Raw genomic sequence first — 14,118 nt, 5'->3', positions numbered from 1 at the left:
TAACCGCGATGGGTAGACGGGTAGCCTAAGAAGACACAAGGAGTAGCACGAGGTGCAGGCTTATGAATGGTTGATGGTGGGGTATGAGGATAACATAGACACCCGAAAGTGCGAAGATGATTATATGACGGGACACGGTGGTATAGACTCGAGGTGGGAGACTCATTGTGATTTGCTTTGCTGGGTATGATATTATGTAGGTAAGTGGCCATAGCTAAGGCGTGGTGCCACATAGATGGAGGCATGTGGGCATGAATAAGGAGGGTACGGATGATGTTATTGATGGTTCGAATTTTACGCTCGGCCTTACCATTTTGGGGCGATGTATGAGGACATGAAAAACGAAATAACATACCTTTATTAGCAAAGAATTTGTGAAGAGGGGAATTATTAAATTCACGACCATTATCACATTGAAGGGTTTTAATTAGGCAATTGAATTGGGTATTAATCATTTTATGAAAAACAGTAAACACATCACATACTTGAGATTTATTTGTGAGGGGATAAGTCCATAGGAAATTAGTGTGATCGTCTAACAAAAAGAATATAATATCGATGGCCTATGGTACTTAAAACCGGAGATGTCCATAAATCCGTATGCATAATGTCAAAAGCATGTAAAGTACTAGATAAAGAAGCATGAAACGGAAGTTTAACATGTTTGCCCAATTGACAAGAATGACAAATAGACAAAGACTTTATAGGACGACAATCAACATGTTTATTATGACAAAGAGAATTAAAAATAGCCGAGCCAGGATGTCCTAGCCGGCTGTGCCAGGTGGTGGACGAAATGGCAGCAAGAGCATGAGCAGCGGGTTTGGGAACAGTTTGAGACGCAAAGATGGGGTAGAGATCACCCGTGCTATGGCTTCTCATAATCGGCATCCCCGTCTTGAGATCCTTCACAGTAAAACCAAACGGATCAAACTCAACAGACACTCGATTGTCGGTAGTGAATTTTCGGACTGACACAAGGTTCTTAATAATGTTGGGCACGTGTAAAACATTTTTTAAGAGAAGGGAATGGTGTGGGGATGGGAACGAGGCAGTACCATAACCAACAATCGGAATCGTGTTACCATTACCGACAATTATATGACGATTACCACTCAAAGAAGAATAAGAAGAGAGCGTACCCGCATGAGAAGTCATGTGTGACGAAGCCCCTGTATCCATATAATAATTGTCGTCAGGTTGTTGAAGGGTAAGAGTCTGCATAGCTGCTGCGATATCCGTCGGAACGAAAGCCCCTGGAGTCGTTCCAATGTTTCCTGGTTGAGCAACGAAAGCTTGCTGCGGCTTGGGTCCAAGGATACCCTTGGAGTTGCCTTGAGAGGACCACCCCGTGGTGGGGTAAGGACAGGGAGGCGGTCCCCACCCTTGCTGCTGCTGCGGCTGCCAAGGAGAGAGTGGGACCCACGTCCAAGATGGTGCACCGGTGTTCTGCTGCTGCTGGCCATGGCGTGAAGAGGATTTGTTGTAGCCATTCTGGTTACCTCCTCCACCATGTTTGCCTTTATAATATCCCCTGTTATTGTTCCCCTTGTTCTTGCCCTTGGAATTATTATTAGAATTATGGGAATTTGAGGAACCCTTACCTTGATTTGAAGAAGAACGATTTCCCGACTCCGAACCACTGTCCCCGTGAGAAGACAAGATCGCCGTGTCAGAGGAGGGAGCAGCAGCCTTAGCACGCCTGGTCTCTTCCAAAGTGAGCATTGATCGGGCTTTGTAGAACGGCGGAAGTGGATCGCTTTGTTGAATAATTGTAGCGATCCCATCGTAGCCATCAGAGAGATGAGTAACAAGTTGCAGCACAAGACGCGTTTCAGACACCGGGGCTCCGACATTAGAAAGCTGATCAGCGATCATTTTGAGTGCCTGACAGTAAGACGACACATTAGGGTAGTTATCCATGTGAATATTGGTAAATTGTTGTTCAAGCATGACGGCACGGGAATTCTTATTGTCGTTAAATATGTCTTTGATGGGATCCCAGGCTTGTTGAGCAGAGGCGCCTGGTTCGAGGATCGTGTGTAGGAGATCAAGGGATATGGTACTATAAATCCATTGCTTGACAATGGCATCAAGACGATCCCATTGAGCATCCTTTTTGAGAATAGCGCCCGTAGGAGGAGCGATGTGATCAGCGACATCGAATGCTCGTGCTGTGTTCAGAAATAATTCTGCCCACGATGCATAATGAACGTTTTCGGTTTCGAGGGTGATTGGGACGAAATTTTTGACATTGGAAACAGAGTAAGCAGGATGAAAGGCTGGTTTGGAGGATTGGGAGGAGTCTGTGTTTGTGTCGTTTGTCATGGCTAGAGGTTGAAGAAGAAGTTTTTGTAGCGGAAGATGAGATTGGATCGAAGGAAGACTCGTGATACCATAAAAGAGTTTATTCCTTGGTTTGCACCAGTCAATATCACGTACAATATATACATCCTAAGCTTCCTAAGTTAAGGGATTACAATCCCACTGATTGAGGCTAAGATACAGGAAGTCAACACCTAATTAGCTACATAATCTCTAAATTAGGTAATACAGATTATTTGCTAATAATACAAGATATACGTGAATGAATATAGACATATTCATATTCTAATACCGACAAAGGTTCCAATCATAACACTCAAATGCGACCCCTCAAGGCAGAGACGAAGCTCAGTCAGGGCCAAATGGGCCATGGCCCGGGCTGAACTTTCAAGAATAAGTAATAAATGGTCATATTTAGAGCACTATTCAACAGTAGCAAATTGGTAAACTGGTAAACGCAAGTGAGGAGAGGAGTACTCCCATGAAGTCACTGGTTCGACTCATGCAAGCGCCTAGTTTTAGAATTTTCCTTTTTTCCTTACAATTTTCTTTTTTAGAATTTTCCTTTTTTTCCTTACAATTTTCTTATTTAGCATCGATTATACTCCGTCCTGCAACGACTTGACCTATTACATTTTAACGTCGACAAGGATTTTTGTGACTAAAAAGTAGGAAACTATTTTTATCTCATCAGGAATGGTCCTAATTTAGTTAACAATATTACCATTATTATTCCACTAGCAATTGTTTTACGACTTTACTTCATTTATAATAGAACCGTCTTAATATAGGTTTCTTATCACTTATGTTCTGTTTTCGATTTGTTTCATCGTAAAATATAAAAAAAAATGCACTATATATAAAATAAGGAGTATGTCGGTTGAAAAAACTAATGTATAATTTATTAACTACATAAAAGTAAATATTAATTTGTATGTTTCGTAAATTATCTAATCTAAATATATATTGAAAATAATAAAATAATGATTCGAAATCTATGATAAATGAGTGTAGACGGTAACATTGGACGAAGTGAAAATCGGCCCAGGTTATAATTTTACCCTAGCTTCGTCCCTGCCTCAAGGCATCAAGAAGCTAGGATTTAAGTTAGGGAGACAGCAAATTTCATTTCACACTAGACTAAGAGTTTAACCAAGAATTTCATTATTAACGCGCCCCCTCGTTTCGCCATTTGTGATCAACGACGTAAATGTCATTAGTACCAAAATAAAGTACTCTGTAGCATGTTCTAGCTCTGCAACTATTGAAGTTGGGAAGTTATGAAATATTGACCATTATACACATGTTTACTATCCAGAAGTTTTTCAATGTTGTATACTATTGAGGTTTGAGTTGTAACAGCAATTAAATTTGGAAAAGGAAATACTGTATATTTTAATCTATGATAAATTGAACACATTCCTAGGTTTTTGTCACTAATAAACCAAGACTTTGTGTGCTCCTTCTGTCTTAATCATTTACTCTCTCTGGCTTTTATTTTTCTTCTCATTTCTTTAATATATGTGAGGAGTATTATAATGAAATGGGAAGAAAACAGCAAGCCGGAGGGAGTATCTAATCTTATCTATATTAATATAAAAGACAATACTCAATCCTCAGCGCGCCACGTCACTAATGTAATTTTTTTTTTTTTTTGGAAATTCATGTTATGGTGGGGCCCGTGAGTGTGCAATGTATTTATTTCTTCAGATTTCCGTCTTTTCAAACATGCGATAAATTCCGTCTTACAATAAATTCTATGAAATAATATTATGAAAAAATTCTATGAATTAATATTATGAAATAATTTTATACATTCCGTGTAAATAAAATTAATAACATATACGCAGAATGAATTACAAATGCGAGTAAATGAAATTGAATTACATAATTTTTAAAACAAAATTACATAATAATAAAATTACATAATTTCAAGAAGGAATAATATTTATATACGGGATCGAACATAAAACGCAAATGAATTACACACATATGTTAAAGTTGATTATATTAGATTATATTTTTTTTATCCAGACGTAAAGTTTTTTATGTATGCAATTTTTATTTACAAGAGTAGATTACGTTATTTCCTTATAAACCAGTGTATGTGAACACGTGTTTGTAACAAATTTAAACATAAATTATGTAGATCGTAGATTTAGACCAACTAGATAAGTATAATAGAAAGGCAAAAACAAATATACATCCAAACACATTAATACTGGCCCAAATACATACCCGTGCAATTTTGCACGGGTTTAAAACTAGTTTTAATTAAAATATCTATTACAAACTAAAAAAATGGTACATAAATGACTGGTGAAAATTGTTAATAACTACCTAGTATTTGTCGTATTTTACAAATTACCACCTTGTATTCTGTTTATTACAACTTACCACCTATATTACACTGTATATATCCGATCTACCACCGTATTTCATTCCCAAAATCCTCATTTTACTTAAATCCCCACTCGTTAATATAAACAATATAATTAAATAAAAGTTAAAATACCCCATCCTTTCCCCCCAAAAACTCTACCTCTTCATCTGCCACCTCCTTCCTCTCCTTCCTAACTCACCTTCTTCGATCTTCACTGCCACAAAACCACCTCGACCAACTTACACAACACCCGCTGACTCTAATCTGTCACCCGCCCCCACAAGGCCACAACCCATACAAGTCACCACAAACCTCCTGCCGGCGTCGGACTGTTGGATTGTCAACCCTGCACCTACCACCGACGTTGGATTGTCTCCCCTCCACGACGAACCTCCTCTTTGGTCACTCCACCACTTCACCACATTAGTCATGTAACACCCCCATACTCCAAGTGCTTTACCAGGACCACTCAGGTATGAAGATATTACCATCTCGGTTACCCGAGGCAATGATAATCAAATAAACAATAAAGAAACAACGTTTAAATAGAAATACTTAGTAAAAGGTTACAATCTCGAAACCAAAACCAAAAGTATAATACATGTTCTCAAACTGACTGTTTACTGTTCTAACTGAAATGTTAAGAAACTACTAAGCTACAGCGGAAGACTTCTATCAACATATTGTGGCAATCCCAGCTATCCCAGTACTCATCTCATACCTGCTCAATATCTGCTCACCATCCCCGAATGGATCACCGCAGGTTTACAAAACAACAACCGGGGTCAGTACTAATCACACAACTCAATATATATCAACAATAAGATAAACAGACAGCTCAACTGTCACACACAACCACACCAATTCCAACGATCTCAATCACCGACTGTCCACTGGACCAGTCCTGCCAGTGGGGGACCGCAGCCGTACCCACCAAATCCCCGCTCCTCATAATGAGCGATAACCCTGTCCATTAATGTGCACATCCCTTCTGTGGCGGGTTCCACAGAAGGAGAAACTAGGGCGTGAAGCCACTCCCGCAAGTGACCCCACTCAGCCGAGGACACGCCTCGAGAAACTTAGACAACCAATCACAATCACAGCCGTCACAAAACAATTACTATAGCAAACAATGAATCTCAACACATCAACAATCATCCCATTATGGGACTAATACTGAGTAGGAAATCCTACCTGGAAAGCACACTATCAGACGATTTCTACAGCTATATCAAAAAGCTTCCTCTACGAAACCTCCTCCTATCATACAACATACAAATGCTACCAAATCACATACTACTCAAAAACCCCCAAATCCCTATATTAGGGTTTAACCAAAACAAAGGAAAGACAACAAAAAGGGTACATAGATCTTACCCTCGACGCAAGGATCTCAACGGTATAACCAACGAAGAAAACCGACCTTCCAAACTCCGGGATTTGCTAACGATGCGATTAGGATTAAGAACGTACTTGCTTTCTCTCTTTAACAGTAAATTAGGTTTTGCAAAAGTGTTTAAAATAATGACGACGAGGGTTATATATCTTAATCGCATAATTAACAAAACCCGAGAAAAACTCCCCGCAAACCGGCTACTCGATCGAGTACCGAAGGTACTCGATCGAGTACCCCCTTACTCGATCGAGTATCCTAGTTACTCGATCGAGTACCCAACAGGTCAGAAACTTTTCTAAAACGCAACTTAACCTTACTCGACAGAGTAAGGCCTACTCGATAGAGTACCCGAAGACTCACAAATACGGAGTATTACAGTCTTCCCTCCTTAAAAAGAACTTCGTCCCCGAAGTTCAAACCACTACTAAACAAAGGTACTCCCTCAACACTTCCAACTCAACATAAAACATGTTACTAACCCAACTCATCCCGACACACATACCGACACAACATACAAAAAGGGTATAAAACTCTTAAAAACTCGTCGCGATCATCTCCTACCCCCCTAAAAGAAACAAGGTTACGTCCCCGTAACCATACATACCTGATCAAAAAGAAAAGGGTATCGCTCTTTCATGGCTTCCTCTGGCTCCCATGTAGCTTCCTCAGTCTCGTGGTTAGACCAAAGGATCTTAAGCAAAACTGTCTCACCACTCCTAGTCTTCCTAACCTTTCGGTCAAGAATCTGCTTAGGCACCTCAAGATATGATAAGGACTCATCGAGCTCTAAGTTCTCTGCCTCTAACACTTGTGACGGATCACTCACATATTTCCGCAGCTGCGATACATGAAACACATTATGCACTCTCTCTAACGCCGCTGGTAAAGCCAGACGATATGCAACTTCCCCAACTCGCTCTAAGATCTCATAAGGCCCGATAAACTTCTGACTTAACTTGCCTTTCTTCCCAAATCTCATAACCCCAAGCATAGGAGACACTTTCAAAAGAACCTTGTCCCCAACTTGAAACTCTATGTCCCTGCGATGTAGATCTGCATAACTCTTTTGCCTATCCTGAGCTGCTCTCATCCGTTCCCTGATCATCTTAATCTGTTCCACCATCTCATGCACCATCTCTGGTCCTAAAACCACTGCCTCAGCACTATCGTCCCAACAAATCGGACTCCTACATCTCCTCCCATACAAAGCCTCAAACGGTGCCATACCAACACTAGTGTGATAGCTGTTATTGCAAGAAAATTCTATCAAGTCCAACCTCTGTTCCCAGCTACCACCAAAATCCATCACACAAGCTCGCAACATATCTTCAAGAGTCTTGATTGTTCTCTCAGTCTGTCCGTCTGTCATGGGATGAAATGTCGTACTCATCTTCAAAGTTGTTCCCAACGATTCCTGCAACTCTTTCCAAAACCTTGATATAAATCTCGCATCTCTGCCAGACACTATGTCCTTAGGGACTCCATGTAACTTAAGCACGTTCTTTCGATAGGCCACAGCCAATTGTGCTTTAGTCCATATATCTTTCATTGGAACAAAGTGAGCTGACTTGGTCAGTCGATCCACTATTACCCAAATCATGTTGTTACCTTGTTGACTCTTTGGCAAGCCCACGATAAAATCCATGGAAATGGATTCCCACTTCCACTCAGGTACCGTTAAAGACTGAATCTTACCTTGTGGTCGTCGCTGTTCCCCTTTAACTCTCTGGCATGTCAAACAACGGGACACAAACTCAGCTGCTCTTTCTTCATCCCAGGCCACCAAAACGTGTTCTTTAAATCCTTATACAACTTATCTCCACCTGGATGAACTGAATATGGTGTGCAATGCGCCTCTGTCATGATAGTCTTTTTCAACTCCTCATCATTAGGAACACACCACCTACCGTAAAACCTCAAACTACCATCTGTGTGAATAGAGAATCGAGACACTGTCCCTTTCTCTACTCCAGCTCTCCACTCAACTATCTTAGGATCCAACGCTTGCTTACCTCGAATGTCATCATAAAAATCAAGCTGCACTGTCATATTACCCATGGCATCTCCTTTCTGCATCATATGTATCCCAAACCTCGCTACCTCATCTCTCAGCCTTATCAAAGATAGAGCTATACACAGAGAATGTACACTCTTCCTACTCAAAGCATCAACAACTACATTGGGCTTCCCTTCATGGTAGATAATTTCCATATCATAATCGTCAATCAGCTCCATCCACCTCCTCTGTCTCATGTTCAACTCCTTTTGAGTGAAAATATACTTGAGACTCTTGTGATCAGAAAATACCTTAAAGATTGCTCCATAAAGGTAATGTCTCCAAATCTTGAGAGCAAACACCACTGCACCCAACTCCAGATCATGAGTAGGGTAGTTCTCCTCATAAGGCTTCAATTGCCTAGAAGCATAGGCAATCACTTTACCGTTCTGCATCAACACACATCCCAACCCATTCTTTGAGGCATCTGTATAAACCTCAAAGTTCTCGATCCCTTCAGGCAATGCTAAAACAAGAGCTGTGGTCAAACGCTCCTTTAATGTTTGGAACGCCGTCTCACAACTCTCATCCCAACGAAACCTGTTCTCTTTCCTCATCAACGGGGTCATAGGTCTAGCTACCTTGGAGAAATCTTTCACGAACCGTCTGTAGTACCCAGCTAAACACAGAAAACTCCTGATCTCAGCGACATTCTTTGGTGCTTCCCACTTTGTCACTGCTTCTATCTTTGCCGGATCCACAGCTACCCCATCTTTAGAGATCACATGCCCCATAAAAGCAACTTTCTCTAACCAGAACTCACACTTGGATAGCTTAGCATACAACTCATGCTCCCTCAAAGTTTGCAACACGATCCTCAGATGCTCCTCATGCTCCTTCTTAGTCTTGGAGTAGACTAAGATATCATCGATAAACACCACTACAAACTTGTCCAAAAACTGTTTAAAGATCCTATTCATCAAATCCATAAACACTGCCGGTGCATTAGACAACCCAAATGACATCACCACATACTCATAATGGCCATACCTCGACGTGAAGGCTGTCTTTGGTATGTTCACTTCTCTAATCTTCACCTGATGATACCCCGACCTCAAATCAATCTTAGAAAAGACTGATGCACCACTCAACTGATCAAACAAGTCATCTATCCTTGGCAAGGGATACTTGTTCTTCACCGTCACTCGGTTCAACTCTCTATAGTCTATACACAACCTCAGACTCCCATCTTTCTTCTTCACAAAAAGAACTGGTGCTCCCCACGGCGATACACTAGGTCTAATGTATCCCTTCTCTATCAAATCATCCAACTGCTTTCTAAGCTCCTCCATCTCCTTAGGACCCATACGGTACGGTGCCATAGAGATTGGCCCCGTCCCTGGTTTCAACTTTACTGTGAAATCTATCTCTCTTCTCGGCGGCAACCCCGGAATCTCCCCTGGAAACACATCCTCAAACTCCCCCACCACTGGTATCTGATCAACTGTCGGACCCTCTATCCGGTCGTCTCTCACATGGCACAATATCAAAGGACATCCCTTCCTTAGATATGACTTCAAAGTAACAGCTGCAATCAACTTAACTTTGGGTTTGACTAGAAACCCACGACAAGACACACTAACGCCCTTAGGACCTCTTAAAGACACTTTCTTTTGATGACAGTCTATCTTAGCTTTATACTTTCCTAGCCAATCCATCCCAACTATCATCTCAAAACCGTCAAAAGGAAACTCTAGCAAGTCTACAGGGAAATCAACTTGCCCAACTATCACAGGTACATCCCTATATAACCTCCCACAAGATACAGACTCACCCGAAGGTATAAAAACTTTCTCACTGACGGACTCATACACCCTTAAACCCAACCGTTTAATATGACTCGAAGATACAAACGACTGAGAAGCCCCCGAATCAAACAAAACAAAGGTATGAATACCATTAACAAGAAAAGTACCGGTGATAATGTGTGCATCCTCCTCAGCTGCTTTCTTCTCCATCATGAATAACTTTCCACGGTCTTCCGTCCACCTCCCCGGACAAGATCTTGGTGATGTGGTCGGCTTAGCACCCGACCCTTGGTTGTTGTTGTTGTTCGTTGGTGGTTTCGATAAGAATTACCGCCGTTGCGGTTGCCTCCACTCGGTAACTCGACTTTATCGGTTTGGCCATGACCCGGCCCGGTCTATTGCTCGCATAGCTCTGCGCAGTCTCCGGAAGGTTCCCGCACTTGTGCACTCATGTCTCTTGTGGCCTACACCACCACAGCTATAGCAGGTCACTCCCCAACTACCACTAACACTTCCACGGCCACGCCCAAAGGAAGCCCCAGCACTAAACCCTGACCCAGAAGAAAACCCCTTAGACTGATTGTGGTTGCCTTTCTTGTGATTAAATTGGCCATCACCCTCGCTCTCAGACTTCCTTTTCTCACCACCTGACCTCTCCTGAGCCATCTCCACCAACCTCTCAGCTCTTCCAGCCCTCTCATAAGCTTCCTTAACATCAGTAAGGACTCCCACGGGTAACTTATCCATAATCTTAGGGGTCAACCCCCTCTCAAACCTCAACGCCAAATTCTCCTCACTCAAACCCATATCCTCATCATACCTAGACTTATCATTGAACTGCCTGTAGTACTCGGCCACAGACATCTCAGCGGTCATCTTAAAACTGTCAAACTCTTCCCTCAACTTACTCCTCACATGCTCCGGTACAAACTCTTTTCTCATAGCTCTACGAAACTCTTCCTAAGGTATAGCAGGTAAACCTTGGTTCACATACAACTCCTTAGCACTCACCTTCACCATATCCCACCACTTACCAGCTGCCTCCCTCAGATAGAATGCAGCCTGTTCCACTCTCATCTCATCAGGACAGTGAACCAAATCTAATATGTTCTCCATCTCTCTAAGCCAGCTATCAAGAAGGTTCGGCTCCCCAACTCCCTTGTATTCCTTCGGGTTAAACCTCGCTATATAGAGGCTGATTTTAGAGTGATCAACCTCTTTCTCCTTATCCTTATCCTTATCCTTCCCCACAGTCTTTAAAGCCTCAGTGAGAGCATCCTGATGTTCCAACATCTTAACGATGTCATCTATGTTCATAAGCTCAGCTCTCGCATACAAAGCAGTCTTCTTGGGCGGCATCTTGAAACTATATCAGAAAAGGGGTGGATATAAACATACGCGCTAAAACCTCAAAACACGAAAAGAAGCTGCCCAGACCCTACTCGATCGAGTTCCCAAACACACTCGATCGAGTAACAGGCTACTCGATCGAGTGCCCAACATACTCGATCGAGTGCCCCAACATCAGACCTCAAACAGACCTTCTGATCTCTAACATACTCGACCGAGTAGCTACTCGATCGAGTGGCCCCCTACTCGATCGAGTGCCCGAGGTACTCGATCGAGTGCCCAAAAACACGATTCTGGACTCAAAATCGTCAAAAACCCACCCGATCAAGTTAGTCCCACTCGATCGAGTCATGCTAACTCAGAAACGCTACCCACATGCTATATCATATGTTAACATGCTAAAAACTTTATAAAGCCAACATTATATCATAACTAAGCATATAATGCTACGCATCTTTTCATACGATCTACGAAATCATTATATCATGTTATTAAACGCCACATTGTAAACATCCAACATGTTTTCATTCCAACAACAAGTCTACATATATCATCAACCTTTCTTTCATATTCTCAGCTTTCTACTTCTCCAACAGCTACACACACCTCATCACATTCACACACAAGTTAACCAAACAACGCATACGACCTTGACATACACCCCCCCCATGTGACCGGTTCAAAATTGTAGGGCGAGTTCGCGACTTCAGGACGTCTCCCAAGCCTTTGCATTAGCTCCTACAACCTTTACTCCGGGTTCATTTTAATTGACTCCCTATGTTCATTAGGTTCATTGGTTACAGGTTTCAGGGATCGTCGATCGATACCATTTGTAACACCCCCATACTCCAAGTGCCTTACCAGGACCACTCAGGTATGAAGATATTACCATCTCGGTTACCCGAGGCAATGATAATCAAATAAACAATAAAGAAACAACGTTTAAATAGAAATACTTAGTAAAAGGTTATAATCTCGAAACCAAAACCAAAAGTATAATACATGTTCTCAAACCGATCACATCGTTCTAACTCGAAATGTAAAGAAACTACTAAGCTACATCGGAAGACTTCTATCATCATATTGTGGCAATCCCAAATATCCCAAAGATTCATCTCATACCTGCTCAATATCTGCTCACCATCCCCGAATGGATCACCGCAGTTTACAAAACAACAACCGGGTCGACTAATCACACAACTCAATATATATCAACAATAAGATAAACAGACATGACTTAACTGTCACACACAACCACACCAATTCCAACGATCTCAATCACCGACTGTCCACTGGACCAGTCCTGCCATGGGGGACCGCAGCCGTACCCACCAAATCCCCGCTCCTCATAATGAGCGATAACCCTGTCCATTAATGTGCACATCCCTTCTGTGGCGGGTTCCACAGAAGGAGAAACTAGGGCGTGAAGCCACTCCCGCAAGTGACCCCACTCGGTCACCGAGGACACGCCCTCAAGAAACTTAGACAACCAATCACAATCACAATCACAAATAGTCACAATACAATTACTATAGCAAACAATCAATCTCAACACATCAACAATCATCCCATTATGGGACTAATACCGAGTAGGAAATCCTACCCGAAAGCACACTATCGACGATTTCTACAAATATATCAAAAGCTTCCTCTACGAAACCTCCTCCTATCATACAACATACAAATGCTACCAAATCACATACTACTCAAAAACCCCCAAATCCCTATATTAGGGTTTAACCAAAACAAAGGAAAGACAACAAAAAGGGTACATGGATCTTACCCTCGACGCAAGGATCTCAACGGTATAACCAACGATGAAAACCGACCTTCCAAACTCCGGGATTTGCTAACGATGCGATTAGGATTAAGAACGTACTTGCTTTCTCTCTTTAACAATAAATTAGGTTTTGCAAAAGTGTGTAGAATAATGACGACGAGGGTTATATATCTTAATCGCATAATTAACAAAACCCGAGAAAAACTCCCCGCAAACCGGCTACTCGATCGAGTACCCAAGGTACTCGATCGAGTACCCCCTTACTCGATCGAGTATCCTAGTTACTCGATCGAGTACCCAACAGGTCAGAAACTTTTCTAAAACGCAACTTACCCTTACTCGACAGAGTTAGGCCTACTCGATAGAGTACCCGAAGACTCACAAATACGGAGTATTACAAGTCATCTATTCCTCCACCCCATCTTCAAAACCACCACAATCCACAAATCCCAAAAAAAAAAACAATTCCTCTAAAGGATTGTTGATCCATAACTCAATGAAAATCCTAGATCTAGAGATTTCGTGGGTTGAAATGGTGACAAGTCCAGGGTGGGATGAAATGGTGGGTCTGGGTTGACAGTGCAGAGGGTCGTGTAATGAATGGTGTTTCGGGTGAATAGTGAGATGGTGGTATGTGGCGGTGGTGAGTAAATGGTAGGACATATGTAAGGTGGCGATGGTGAGCTTTGGTTTGAGTGTGTTGTTGTTGATGGTGGTTGGATATTACTTTGAGTTTATTGCTGTTGATGGTGGTGGGACATTCTGGAAATTTGATGAATTGAATAATTGATTATGGTGTTGAATTTTGTGTAGGTAGTAGTGTAGTATACTAGTATGTCTTTGAGGGAATCAAACTAAAGGTGTTTTTGTCATTCTATAGTTTATTAGTCGGGATTTAAGTAAAATGTTGATCGGGAATGAAATACGGTGGTAGATCGGATATATATGGTATAATGTAAGTGGTAAGTTGTAATAAACAAACTACAAGGTGATAATTTGTAAAATACGACAAACACTAGGTGGTTATTAACAATTTTCACAAATGACTGGGACGCAAGTGGAAGAAAAATTCGATTAAAA

At 41.7% G+C, this 14,118-nt stretch overlaps 1 protein-coding gene across 1 annotated transcript; it reads right to left on the bottom strand.

Annotated features, from left to right (window-relative positions):
• Positions 1–607: 607 nt before the first annotated feature.
• LOC141602610 (uncharacterized) lies at positions 608–2,353 on the bottom strand. The gene is made up of 2 exons (XM_074422801.1): positions 1,143–2,353; positions 608–906 (listed from the first exon to the last, which is right to left on the bottom strand). The coding sequence occupies exons 1-2, from the start codon at positions 2,326–2,328 to the stop codon at positions 869–871; spliced, it is 1,224 nt and encodes a 407-aa protein (XP_074278902.1). The 5' UTR covers positions 2,329–2,353; the 3' UTR covers positions 608–868.
• Positions 2,354–14,118: the final 11,765 nt, after the last annotated feature.

This window comes from Silene latifolia, chromosome 9 (genome assembly GCF_048544455.1).
Source record: "Silene latifolia isolate original U9 population chromosome 9, ASM4854445v1, whole genome shotgun sequence".
Lineage (NCBI taxonomy): Eukaryota > Viridiplantae > Streptophyta > Magnoliopsida > Caryophyllales > Caryophyllaceae > Silene > Silene latifolia.
This window is presented reverse-complemented; position numbering and strand designations above follow the sequence as displayed.